The sequence below is a fragment of the Tamandua tetradactyla genome, chromosome 18 (genome assembly GCF_023851605.1).
Source record: "Tamandua tetradactyla isolate mTamTet1 chromosome 18, mTamTet1.pri, whole genome shotgun sequence".
Classification (NCBI taxonomy): Eukaryota; Metazoa; Chordata; class Mammalia; order Pilosa; family Myrmecophagidae; genus Tamandua; species Tamandua tetradactyla.
In genome coordinates this window covers 73090307-73105146 of record NC_135344.1, presented here as the reverse complement: position 1 = coordinate 73105146, position 14840 = coordinate 73090307, and the positions used below count along the sequence as shown (strand labels likewise).

Genomic DNA, 14840 nt, shown 5'->3' with positions numbered 1-14840 from the left:
GCTTACCTGGGCAAGGAGAATATTTATAACTTCTTCATTTTCACTCATTTCTTCTTTGGAAACATCCTCTTTCGAAAGACTGGCTATCTCTTGTGCAATCTTGGTTTCACATTCCTGTCAAGGAAGACAAATGGAAAAAAAAAAACTGTTCCACCTATATCTAACACATATCCAACACTCCCTCAGTGGTTTTGTTTTTTAAATTACTTTGATAATTCACACCACTAGAAATTTCCTTCTAGAACTGAAAAAATAACAGTAACAGTCAGATGAACAACCTGGATGGCTGGGCATTGTTGGCTGGGCTTGGAAAATAATATGGGGATACTAGCATAATGCTGTACTGTGATAAAGGTTCAGTTTTGGGAATTCGTCCAAATAAATTACATTCTGTGATACTTTCTGTGGTGGTGGAGGTGTCAATTTTAAGTGGACAATCCAATTAGTTTTGACTAATTGGATTCAAGTAAATACTGCAACAATCATAATACTTAACATTTTTCATCCTCACAGAAAGTACTCCTGGGTCTCTCTGCAGTCAAGGCCCGCCTCTGTCATCCCAGTGGGCCCTGCCAACCACTGAGGTGCTTTCCATCACTAGTTTTACCTTTTCTAAAATTTCATCTAAATTCAATCAGTAAGTAGTCTTTATCTGGCTTCTCTCACTCTGCATAATGCTTTCCGGATTCATCTATTTTGCTGTTTGTATGAGTAATGTACTGAGTAATATTCCATGGCATGAATGTACCCCAATTTGTTTATTCAGCCACAGCTGGACATTTAGTCCTTTCTACTTTGGAGCTATTATAAACAGAGCTATTAAGAACATTTCAGTTTATGCCTGAAATATATATATACTTTCCTCTCTTTGATAAATACCAAAAGTAGATTGCTGGGTCATATGGTAGCCATATGTTTATAAGAAATTGCCAAACCATTTTTCAAAAATGGGCACCATTTTACATTACCAAGAGCAATGTATGAGAGTTGCAGTTGCTCCACATTCTCTATTTTTCTTTTTCGCATGGGCAGGCACCGGGAATCAAATCTGGGTCTCCAGTGTAGCAGGCGAGAACTCTACCACTGAACCACCGCTGCACACCTGCTCCACATTCTTGACAGCACTTGACCCTTTAATCCACTCAGTCGGTGTGAACTAGTATCTCACAGTTTTCATTTCTTTCATGACTAACCTGTTGAGCATCTTTTCATGTGTTTGCCATCGGCTTATCTTCTATGGTGAAGATCTGTTCAATTCTTTTGTCTTTTTAAAATTGAATTGTCTTATTATTAAATTATAAGAGTTATTTACATACACTAGTTCAAATCCTTGATCAGATGTGTCTCAGACTCTGGTTTTCACATTTATTTTCTTAATGATGTCTTTTGGACAGCATGATTTAAAAGTCTGATGAAATGTGGTTTCTGTCTTCTATTTAAGAAATCACTGCCTAATCGAAAGCCAGAAAGATTTTTTCTGTGTTCTTCTGCAAGTTTTATAGCTTGAAGTCTTAGTTTACCATACATTTTGAGTTAATTTTTGTCTATGGTGAGAGGAATGAATCACAGTTTTTGCCTACAGAGATCCTATTGTTTGGGCTCCATTTGCTGACAGTGTGTCCTTTCCCAGTTGAATGGCCTAGCATCTTTGTTGACAACTAACAGTCCATGAATGTATGGGTCTGTTTCTGGACTTCGTATTTTATAAGTCTGTCCTTAGACCTAAGTCTTAAAATCAGGTAGTATGAGTACCCTAACTTAGTTCTTTTTCAGAATTGTTACGCGCTTCTAGGTCATTTGTATTTCCACAAAAATTTTAGAACAGTTTGTCAATTTCTACAAAAAATGCCTGTTTGGATTTTGGCTGGAATTCAGTCTGTAGATCAGTGTGGGCAAACAGATCATTTCAGCAATACTAAGTCCTCTGCTCCATGTGCATGGTATGTCTCTCCACTTATTTTGGTCCTTTTTTACTCATAGTGAATATCCAATTGTTCATTGCTAATATATAGAAATATAACTGACTTTTGTATAACTGATCTTATATCCTATAATTCTGCAAAAATCAATTAATTCTGAATGCAGACTTCTGGGAAGATGGTGGAACAGGGAGCAGCAGGGCACATGCCTCTTCTAAAAACACCTACTGGACAGGCAGAGCCCCATCTGAAACAACAGTTCCAGGGCTCCAGAGACGCGGGGAATACTGAGACCAGGGAGGAATGGGACATGGAGCCTGAGGAACTATGTTGAGAGTCTGTGAGTAACCCCAGCCTCGGCTCCTGGCACCCATCCCCACACCCGCAAGGCAACAGCTTCTGTCAGTCTGGTCTGTGCCTGGCAGGGCTGCCGCGGACTAGGAGGGCTACAGAAGTACTCTCCCCCAAGAACAGAGGGTACACAGCCCTATGTTGACCCAACTGTGGCCAGCGAATTTAGACTGCTGGGTCCCACTGTTTTAGCCCATCCCAGGCAGGCACAGCCGGACCACTATTTCAAACTGCATCACAGAGGAACCAGCAAAGGACTCAATATACCCTGCTTCTTAGGGCTATGGGAAATAGGATGCCGAAGAGCACTGCTCTGAGGAGGCCAGGAAAGCACAGCCTTGGGGAGCTGAATAAAAGGCCTTTCAACATCTCTCCTGGCCCTGTTTTATCTGGGAAATAAAGATGAACCAAATGTCAAAGAAGAGCCTAAACACAAACCCAATCAACACCAAAGTCCTAAATGAAAAAGAGAAACTTACCTTCATAATAATCTCATCAAGATAATTACATGCCCAGATATCAGCAAAAAGCTACAAGTCATACTAAGAAACAAGAAGATATGGCCCAGTCAAAAGAGCAAATTAAAAACTCAGAGGAGATGCAGAATTTGAAACTAATCAAAGATGTCCAAACAAATCTTCTAAATCAAGGAGATAAAGAAAAATATGGTTAAAGAGATAAAGGATATTAAGAACACACTGGGTGAGCATAAAGAAGAATATGAAAGCATGCAAAAAAAAATAACAGAACTTATGGGAATGAAAGGCACAATAGATGAGATTAAAAATACATAAAAGGGGCAGGCCACAGTGGCTTAGCAGGCAAGAATGCTTGCCTGCCATGCCAGAGGACCCGGGTTCGATTCCTGGTACCTGTCCATGTTAAAAAATAATAATAATAATAATAATAAAAAAGAACTTGGCTTTTAAAAAAAAATACATAAAAGGAGGCATACAACTAGGTGAATGAACCTTGAGGACAGCATGTTGAGTGAAATGTCAGAAACAAAAAGACAATTATTATCATGCCTCACTCACATGGACTAACTAGAACACACAAATTTGGAGGACTGAAGTTGCGAGCATGGGTTATCAGATTAGGGCCTATTGGAAAGGGACCTAGATTATAAGCTTTTACATATATTCAGGAGTTGTAACTGGAGAATTTCAAAGCATTGCTAAAAGAAATAAAAGAAGACCTAAATAAATGGAAGGACATTTCGTGTTCATGGATTGGAAGACTAAATATTGTTAAGATGTCCATTCTACCCAAACTGATTTACTGATTCAATGCAATCCCAATCAAAATTCCAATGGTCTAATTTTAAGAAATGGGAAAGCCAATCACGAAGTTTATTTGGAAGAGTAAGGGGCCCTGAATAGCCAAAATATCTTGAAAAAACAAAAAACAACGTTGGAGGACTTTCACTTCTTGACTTTAAAGCATTTTACAAAAAAAAAAAAAAAAAAGAAGTATATTACAAAGCTACAGTGATAAATACAGCACGGTATTGACATAAAGATAGACATACGGACCAATGGAGTTGAATGGAGAGTTTAGAAATAGATATGACCTCACATCTATGGTCAACTGATTTTTATAAGGCTGAAGCCCACCAACTGGGACAGAGCAATCTCTTCACCAAACGGTGCTAGGAGAATTGGATATCCATATCCAAAAGAATGAAAGAGGACTCCTATCTCATACCTTATACAGAAATTAACTCAAAATGGTTCAAACACCTAAATATAAAAGTCAGAATCATAAAATTCCTTGAAGAAAATGTAGGGAGGAATCTTCAAGACCTTGTGTTAGGCAGTGGTGTCTTAGACCTGACACCCAAAGCACAGGCAATGAAAGAAAAAATAGACAAAGGGACCTCCTCAAAACTGAACTTTTGTGCTTCAAAGAACTTTGTCAAGTGAGTGAAAAGGCGGCCTACTCAATGGGAGAAAATAATTGGAAACTACGTATTTGATAAGGGATTAATATCTAGGAATTCAACGATAAAAAGACAAACAACCCAATTTAAAAATAGGCAAAAGACATGAATTGACTTTTTTCCAAAGAAAATATACAAAAGGCTAAAAAAAAGCAAATGAAAAGATGCTCAGCATCACTAGCTATTACGAAAATGCAAATCAAAACTATGAGATAACATTTCACACTTTCTACAATGGCCACTATTTTAAAAAAAAACTTGCAAGTGTTTGAGAGGATGTGGAGAAACAAGAATACTTAGTCAATGCTGGTGGGAATGTAGGATGGTACGGCCACTGCAGAAAGACAGTTTGGCAGTTCCTCAGGAAGCTAAGTATAGAACTGCCATATGATCCAGCAACCCCACTACTAGGTAGATTCGCAGAACTCAAAGCAGGGACACAAACAGACATTTGCACACCAATGTTCATAGTGGCATTATTCACAATTGCCAAAAGAAGGAAACAACCCAAGTGTCCATCAACCAATGAATGGATAAACAAAATATGGTGTATACTATGCAAGATGGAATATTATTCAGTTATAAGAAGAAATGAAGCCCTGATGCAGAAGACAACACGGATGAACCTTGAGGACATTATGTTGAATGAAATAAGTCAGACACAAAAGGACAAATATTGTATGATTTCATTAATATGAGCTAAATATACCTAGCAAACTCATAGTGTTAATATCTAGAAGATAGAAGGGTCACCAGGGTAGAGACTAGGCAATGGATGCTTAATTTGTGCAGAATATAAAATAAGGTTGATTTTAACTGTTTGGAAATAGATGGAGGTGATGGTAGTACATTACAATGAATGTAATTAACAGTGATATGTCAACATGATTGTGGTTGACAGAGAATGTTTAGGGTCATGTATACATTAGAAAGAAAGCCAGAGGATGAAAAATGGAACTATATAACAGTGAACCCTCTTGGAGGCGAAAATGTTCTAGAATTTGATTGTAGTAATGAATGTACAACTCTGAGAATATACTAGAAGACATTATTGCACAGTTTAGATGGATTGTAAGGTATGTGAATTTATCAATAAAACTGCTTTAAAAATAAAGCATAGCAAGCTTTTGTTAGTCTCTCTGTCCCAAAATCTCTTTGTGAAAAATATATGACTGTTAAAATGAAAAAACAGTCAGCTATCCTCTACGTAAACACAAATCTCAAACCTCAGAGCAATAAAATGAATGTCTTTGACACAACCACAACCCACTCTCACAGGCTCCAAGTCTCCTAAGGACTAACCAATGCTCCTTGGTAAGGCAGTTTGGATCCTGCAGTTTAATCTGCATAAGTACTGTAAAAGAGTCTACAGGTTTCAGGTGATGTAGCTGGTGACTTCAAAATCCTACAGCCAAGCAACACACCCTAACCTAGAGGGGAGGATCAGAAATCTCGATTAGTGTGCCCTAAATTTATCAGTAGTTTGTGACATAAAGCCATTCTTCTAAAGTAAGCCCCTTCTGGCTCTTTAGTATCTTCCACTTATCACTGTTTCTATAGAGTTAACTCCATCTAAACTCTTTAAACTCCCCAGTAATCACTAAATATGAAATCACCATCCAACCTGCTTCTCATCTTTAGAAATCTGTTTATAGAGATAATCACGCTGGAAATGACAAGGGATCTTTAAGTAAAATCATCTTTTTAATTAAAAAATTTTTTTTTTTAATTTGGGGCACATGGGTGCTTCAGTGGCAGAATGCTCGCTTTCCATTCAGGAGACCGTATATCTAATTATGCATCACACCCCCCCCCCCCCAAAAAATGAAATGAAATATCTGATACCAAACTGAATTACCAATGATCCAGAACTGAGAACATTTGTGTGGATAAATTTCCCATTAAGAGGTATGTATACAATGTATTTTTTGTTTTTGTTTTTTGTATGCTATATGGCGGAGTCACATTTCATTACTTTTCCATGTGAGTATCCCATTATTGCAGCACAATTTATCGAATTTTTGTTTGTTTGTTTGTTTGTTTGTTTTGGGGAAAGGGCATGGACCAGGAATTGAACATGGGTTTCCCACATGGCAGGCAAGAATTCTATCACTGAACTATCCTTGTACCCCCCCTACAATGTATTTTTATAAGAAATAATTAAAACGGTACATTTTTATACTAACTCCAACACGTTCCTTTTCTATTTTATCATAAACATGATGTATTAAAAAGTTTACTCACTTGTCTTTTAGCTTCCCTCAGTTTTCTTTTAAGGGCTGTCAAAATTCTTTGTACTTCCCATAACCGTTCTTCTTTAGATAAATCCTTTATTCCACCCTGCAAATCTCGATGTAAACAATTCAAGAGAAACTCCTACAAAACAATACCACACACTAGTATTCCATGTTCTATTATTTTAAAATAAATACAAATAAAATAAATACAAATGCAATTTCTAAAGATACACAGTCACATATGTTTCAAGTTAGATGATAAAGATTGAGATGGTATAATTAGGAATGCCTAGAGTGTATAATGATAGGGACTAAATGTACAGATTAAAAAAATGTTTTTTCATGAGGAAGAACAAAACAGTGTTGAAAATAGATGATAATTCATATTTTAAAACTTTAACTTGTGTGAGACTAAAGCAAAAAATGTTTATTTGGTACAAAATCTATATTTTGAATAGTGCATTTCCTAATATAACTTATGTGGACAGTTTAATTGGACACCATAAGTATATGGAACCTTGAGCAGGGCATGAAATTTTGTAGAAATCATCCAGAGTGATGCCCCAATAAATCCCAGGGTGAATAAAAAAGCATTTGCAAAATATATGGCAAGAAAGGGGGAAAATTCAACCTCCCCAGGTGGAGAATTCTTGATATTTCCACAAGCAAAGCAATAGGTTGAGCCCCCATTCTTGGGGTTTGTTCATATGAAACTTAACCCCACAAAAGATAGGCTAAGCCTATTTAAAATCAGGCCTGTTACCCCCAAGAGAACCTCTTTTGTTGCTCAGATGTGGCCTCTCTCTCTCAGCCAAAATAACAAGCAAACTCACTGCCCTCCCCCTCTCTACATGGGACATGACTCCCAGGGGTGTTGAACCTTTCTGGCAACATGGAACAGAAATCCTAGAATGAGCTGGGACTGAGCCCCAAGGGATTGAGAAAACCTTCTCGACCAAAAGGGAGAAGTGAGAAATGAAACAAAATAAAGTGTCAATGGCTGAGAGATTTCAAACAGAGTTGAGAGGTTATCCTGGAGGTTATTCTTACACATTATATAGATATCACCTTTTTAGTTAAGGTATAATGGAGAGGTTGGAGGGAAGTGCCTGAAAATGTAGAGTTGTGTTCCAATAGCTATGTTTCTTGAAGATGATTGTATACTGATACAGCTTTCGCAATGTGACTGTGTGACTGCGAAAACCTTGTGTCTGATGCTCCTTTTATCTACCTATGGACAGATGAGTAAAACATATGGATTAAAAATAAATAAATAATAGGGGGAACAAATATTAAAATAATTTAGTAGATTGAAATGCTAGTGATCAATGAAAGGGAGGGGTAAGGGGTATGGTATATGTGAATTTTTTCTTTTTTCTTTTTATTTCTTTTTCTGAGTTGATGCAAATGTTCTAAGAAATGATCATGATGATGATGAATACACAACTATGTGATGATGTTGTGAGTTATTGATCATATACCAAGAATGGAATGATCATATGGTAAGAATGTTTGTTTTTATATGTTATGTTTTAAAAATTTTTTTTAATTTAAAATAAATAAATAAATACAAATGCAATTTCTAAAGACACAGAGTCACATATGTTTCAATTATCTCTAAAGAAACGGAATAATGGCATTCTTATTTGCTCTGCCTGGGCATGAGGTTCTCATTTCTTAGTTTACACTGGTTCAACAGTAGTTAGTTCACGTTCCCCCCCAAACATATTGGCAGGGATCTGAAATTTGCTCCAGATAACTAGCATGCAAATAAAAGACACAATAATGAACAAGTAGGTAAATGTATTATTTAGTCTTGAAGCTCTTATTCAGTTTTGTTGGGGAAAATACCCAAACAAAATACCACACCACAGGCCACTGGCACTGCCTCTACGTCACAGCAGCCTAGAATTTGCAATCTTGAGATCCGGGCTCAAATCCTCATTAACAGCTCAGCAACCAGGTAACTCTCAGCAAGTATTTACCCACCCTCAACCTCAGCATTCTCATCTTTAAAATAGAGCTGATGATGGCAGCAGCCTTGTCTGGAGCAGCAAGCATTTCTGGACCACTGCCAGCACCGTGCATGCAGTATATCATTTACAGTAATATCCACATCAAAATGAGAACCATTTCAAAATGAGAACACCAAGGCTACAGGAGGCAAAGTAATTTGCCTAATATTAATTAGGCACACAGTAAGAATTTAAAACCAGGTTTTTCAATTCCAAAATCAATGTTCTTTCTACCATGATATCTGACTTACTTGCCATGAAATGGTGCCAGACAGAAATTTCTGGCTTCAGTGTCCCATGAAGAATGTGCCTAGCACAGCTCCAGACACAGGAAGTGCTCAACGAACTGGAGCTAGTAACAACAACACTCAGTGTTCATGTGGCCAGGGCAAAGGCTGGCTCCTCGGGGCTCAAAGGCCTGGCCCCGTTTTCACTCACCTGTCTTCTGATCTCCTCCTTGATGCTCTCCTGAGTGCCAGGCAGCACAGGCATCGTAGCCATGTTAGACCAGCGCAGAGGCTTTGTGACCTGCTTTAGAACCACATTTCCAAAGAGCTCTTGCACATGTGTGAAGAACACATATAGGACACGATTGCTAATCTAAGAAAAAAAATATTTTCAAGAAAACAATTTAAATGATGCTATTTTGCCAAGCCCTCAATCTTGGGGTTTGTTCATATGAAACTTATCCCCACAAAGGACAGGCTAAGCCTACTTAAAATTAGGCCTAACAGTCAACCCCAGAGAACCTATTCTGTTGCTCAGTTGTGGCCTTTCTTTCAGCCAACACAGCAAGCAAACTCACTGCCCTCCCCCCCTCTACATGGGACATGACTCCCAGGGGTGTAAACCTCACTAGCAATGAGGGACAGAAATCCTAGAATAAGCTGGGACTCAGCATCAAGGGATTGAGAAAACCTTGACCAAAAGGGGGAAAAGAGAAATTAGAAAAATAAGTGTCAGTGGCTGAGAGATTTCAACCAGAGTCAAAGGTTATCCTGGAGGTTATTTTTATGCATTATATAGCTATCACCTTTTTTAGTTTAAGGTATATTAGAGAGGCTAGAGGGAAGTGCCTGAAACTGTAAAGCTGTGCTCCAGTAGCCATGTTTCTTGAAGGTAACTGTATAATGATAAAGCTTTCGCAATGTGACTGTGTGATTACGAAAATCTTGTGTCTGATGCTTCTTTTATCTATGGTATAGGCAGATGAGTAAAAAATATGAATTAAAAATAAATTATAATGGGGGAACAAATGTTAAAATAAATTGAGTTGATTGAAATATTAGTGATCAATGAAAAGGAATGGTAAGAGGTATAGGAAAAAAAATAAGAGAACAAAGGTTAAAAAATATTGGGTAGATGGAAATACTAGTGGTCAATGAGAGGTTGGGGTAAGGGCTATAATGTATGAGTTTTCTCTTTTTTCTTTTTATTTCTTTTTCTGGAGTGATGCAAATATTCTAAAAAATGATCATGGTGATGATACACTACTATGTGATGATAATGTGAGCCACTGATTGTACACCATATATGGAATATAAGAATGTTCATGTTTGTATGTTGTTTTGGTTTGTCAATAAAAATAAAAACTTTAAAATGATGCTATTTCATTTAAATTGTGTCTACACATGCTGTATCCTTTCATCCTTAATGTTTAAATGAAAATCTTCCTCAGTAATATGATAGATGCTTTGTCAGTTAATTGCCAATATAAAGAAAATGGAGAAATACAAGATAAATCACATATTCAAAAGCATCATAAGGGATTAAAAAATAAAGAATGCCAATAAAGAACACAGAAGCTGATGACCATCAGTTTGCTCGGAAGTGGCCTACACAGGGCTACTTTCCACACTACTTCTACACTACAGCATTAATTGATTTTTTTTAATTCTCATGTTCTTTATTTTCAAGTTATTTTAAAGACCTGTGAACACACACAACTGAACCTAAGGAACAATGAGGGCAGTAGGAAAACTGCAGTCCTAAACTGGTGCGGAGGCTGAGAGCTCCAGAAGTGAATACCTTCTGTGCGTGCTCAGATCGCCAGTTTTTAAATACGGTGTTTGTGTGGCTTGTGGTTATGTACCCAGAAAAACAAGTTCTTAATCTTAATCCATACTTCTGGTTGTGAAGTCCTTGTAAACAGGTCCTCTGATGCGGCTATGTCAGTTAAGGTGTGGCTGACTGAACGAGGACAGGTCTGAATCCTCTCATCCAAGACCTACGAGGCCTAATAATGAAGGCCCCCGAGAGAGAGAGCCACAGGAAGGAACCAGAAGCGAGAGGTCAACAGGACAGGAAGAGAAAGGAGAAGATGTGGCCACGTGCACTTTCACGTGACGGAAAAGCCAAGGACCAAGGATTGCCAGCAGCCAGCCCTGGAAACCCTGTCTTTGAGGAGAAAGCATTGCCTTGCTGATACCTCAGCTTTGGACTTCCCTTAGCCTCAAAACAATGAGCCAATACACTCCCACTGAGCCAATCCCCTGCATGGTATCTGCTTCAGCAGCCAGGTCACTACAACAATGTTCATAAACTAGGAGACCAAAACATTAGGTTCGCTGAAAAAAAAAGGAAAGTATTTCCTACCTAGAACTTAGTCCTACAACACACCTGTATCTTCTGTGATACTTAACTGTGTAATGTTTACCAAATTTTGAAATCCTGACTAATAGCAATGATCAAATTGAAAACTGAGAAACATTTTGCTCCCAAAACGAAAGAATCTTTTAAAAAAAGAAACACTCTTATTATAGTCTCCTTAGTATATTAACCAAAAAGAGGGCTTAAAATTTAAAAAAAATAAAAATGATCATCTCATTTTCTGTGTTTTTGCTTTTGGACTAAGTAAAATATCAATAGCTCTAATTAAAGGAAAACATTCCATGACAGCACAAACTGCAGCAATAAATGAAGACCAAGTATGTGTTGTAAAAAAACACAAATTTGGGGTGCACAGGTGGTTTGGTGGTACAATGCTCGTTTTCCATGCGGGAGACATGGGTTCAGTTTTTGGACCATGCACCCCCTCCACCCCACTCCCCCCAAAAAAGACACCAATTAACACTACTGAAATCCCTGAAAGTACCTTTTCAGACTAAGATACCCTAAAATGCCTCTCTAGGATCCATTTCTATGAATGAAATCCTCAGGTTAGATCCTTGACTGGCCTAATTCAGGGTAGGCCCCTTTGTGCCTGAGTTTAATTAAACAATACTCCTTTCTGATGAAATAACTCCATTCTTTAAAATTCTACAGATGAACTCTGTAGAACTGCCATTACCATGGGCCCCTCCTCCACTGATGACAGATCACTGTCATTGGGAACTGGCTTATAAATCCATACCAAAGATGGCACAATATTCAAATTACACACACTGAAGGGCAATTATGCTCATTATCTACAGGGCAACACTGTCCACAGCATGAAAGAAAAAAGACCTATATTCAAACTAATAAATCCTATACCTTCCATTGACTGCTTTGCATGCAACCCAGCAACAGACACGGCCCTCCACACTAAGAGCCAAGACAAGAGGGGACACGTGTACCTGTACAGTGGGGCTGAGCACTATAGAAATGTTCTGTATGTTCATCTTTGTCTCCAGCTCCTTGGAGATGACATGGTCCATGTGCACAATCAGCCAGGAGATGAGGAGATGGTTGCACTCAGGCAGCTCCTTCAGCAGGCGCTGGACCTCCTGCACCTTCTCGCCTTCCGTGCTCCTCCCGCACGCCTCTTCAAAACGGGGCATCAGCTCTTTGGTGAGCAAGTTCTCTGGAAGGTCGCGAAGATACTGCTTCAGCAGGCTGGCTACAGTATTCGGCTCATATTCTTCCAAGTTTGGAGACTCTTCTCTGTCATAGGCTGCTTTCAGCTCATCCACCTTTGATTTAATTCCTTCGGACACAAAATTTAGAAAAGAAAGTGAATGCCAAGAAGAGAAAACTATCGGCTACAGGAAATCTCATCACCACCGTGCCCACCATACTGGGGGGATATGAGAACAGTTACCTGAGCAGTAACTGAGCCCTGCTAGGCATGGCCTATAAACTAGTTCTTCTGTAAAAAATAGCAAGGCAAAGATGATGTTCCAAGTGTGAATTTAACCAAAAGCTAATGATAACTGAAAAGTCACTATTCAGAACCAAAGTTAAGCAATCCTGGATATAGTAAGCAAATATGATAATTCAGGCAAAAATTTTAATATTTTTAAAGATTAATAGAAAAATTTCTGGCAAAAAAGTAAACTAATCCAAGTCTTGCTTTATACAGGATCTGGTGCGACCTAGAAGTTGAGCCCAGATACTATGTAAGGGCTTGGGCCAACTGTCTTTTCTAACTAATCACAAGTGTGATAGCACAGAACACAAACAGTATACCTAAGTACGTTCCAATAAAGTCGTACATAATTACTTTTCTATGACTAAAAACTGCACTATAAATGCAAAAGGTGAGGTTCACTGTCTAAACAGATTGAAAATTATTCTCATTCAAATAAGTTCCATCTAATTTTTCTTAAAGTTGTGGCAACAATACAACTTCTATTTTTTTATTTTGTACCAAATAAACATTTTTTACTTTAGTCTCACACATAAGTTAAAGTTTTAAAATATTAATTACCATCTATTTTCAACACCCTGCATTATTGACATTCCTTTGTTCTTCCTCACGCAAAACATTTTTAAATTTGTACATTTAGTCGCTATCATTATACACTCTAGGCATTCCTAGATTATACCATCTCAGTCTTTATCATCTATCTTTCCTTCTGATTTCATCTGTGCCCCCAGGCCTCCTCCCTCTATCATTCTCACATTTGGCTTTATTCAGTGTTCTAACATTATTGTATTACAGTTAGGTAGTATTGTGCTATCCATTTCTGAATTTTTACAATCAGTCCTGTTGTACAATCTGTCTCCCTTCAGTTCCAGTTACCCAGTATCTACCCTATTTCTATCTCCTGATGACTTCTGTTCTTAACTGAAATTACCCAAGTTCATTCATTAATGTTAGTCATATCAGTGAGACCATGCAGTATTTGTCCTTTTGTTTCTGGCTAGTCTTACTCAGCATAATGTACAACTTGTATTTTTCAGTCTGTCATCTTTAACTGTCTTTTTAATCCAGAACAGAACTCGAACAAAAGGATAAACTGAAATTTGGGTTTCTAAAATCAAATCGTTTTGCTTTCCTTATTGGAGAGGAAGAAAATTTGTCATACAAAATGAGTGTTTTTTGAGGTTTTAAACTCTTCAATCTAATGTGCACTTAAGTGATATAATTCAATAGTAATGACTGGTCACAAGATCACAAAGCAGCTTCATGTTTTTCTTAATAGGCCAATTGTTTGAAACAAGCCACAAATTAAGACTGAATGTTTCTAATGGTACACGTGATATTAAAATGTCATCTATAAAAAAATCATCTAAATATGGAATTATTAAACCTTACCATCAGGGACTCCCCTGATACTGTGTCAAACTTTAGGGACACCCAAATCAGTAGGTCACATTCTTGATCCAGAGGCTTACTCTTGTGAAGCTTATGTAGGTAGCGGAGAAGGTTAAACTACCTATAGGCATGTCTAAGAGTTACTTCTGGAGGACATCTTTTGTTCCTCAAGGTGGCCTCACTCTCTCTCTGCTAACTCCGCAAGTGAAATCACTGCCCGCCCCTCTATGTGGGACATGACATCCAGGGATGAAAGTCCCCGGTGACGTGAGAGATAACTCCCAGGGATGAATCCGGCACCGTGGGATTAACCATTTTATCCTGACCAAAAGAGGAAAAAGATGTGTAACTAATAAAGTATCAGTGGCAGAGAGCATTCAGATAGTCTCAAGAGGCTACTCTGGAGGTTGCTCTTAAGCAAGTTTCAGGTAGACCTTGCTACTTATCACAACCTGCCAAACCCACCAGGACCATTCCAGCCAATCCTAAAGAACACCTAGGGCAATATAATATATTAAGATTCCACAAAGGTTTCATGCACTAGAGTAACTTTTCAGAAACCTACAATCTCCAGATGGGTCCCTGGTCCAGATAAGTCCTGAATCCTAGAGGGCCCAGCCTCTCCAGAACATCAGATAGTTCCATCTCCCTACCCCTTATAACTGACAGCCCCTTCCAACATGAAAAAGTTAGAATAGCCATAGCCCAAATATCCCTTGAGAGAGGAATGGGAAGATCAAAGGTGATGGTGGATTTATACAGTGAAGACAGGATTTAACAAATGAATATGAATGCTGACTCATTAAACTGATATCTCTTTTAGTCTCCAGTATCTTAAAGCAGCTTGAAATAAAAACATAAAATTGTGGAATTGTAACCCACGTCAAACTCTGAAATACGTTCTACAACTAATTG

General features: G+C 38.1%; 1 protein-coding gene across 3 annotated transcripts in view; it reads right to left on the bottom strand.

The window, feature by feature from the left end:
* Window positions 1-14840, bottom strand: part of RALBP1 (ralA binding protein 1) — an 86931-nt gene that overhangs the window by 5247 nt on the left and 66844 nt on the right. For all 3 annotated transcript variants that reach the window (XM_077135978.1, XM_077135980.1, XM_077135979.1), the window contains exons 4-7: window positions 12022-12371; window positions 8903-9064; window positions 6457-6588; window positions 7-114 (exon numbers count right to left, since the gene is read on the bottom strand). In XM_077135978.1, coding sequence (XP_076992093.1) covers window positions 7-114; window positions 6457-6588; window positions 8903-9064; window positions 12022-12371 — 752 coding nt within the window. The remainder of the gene's footprint in view (window positions 1-6; window positions 115-6456; window positions 6589-8902; window positions 9065-12021; window positions 12372-14840) is intronic.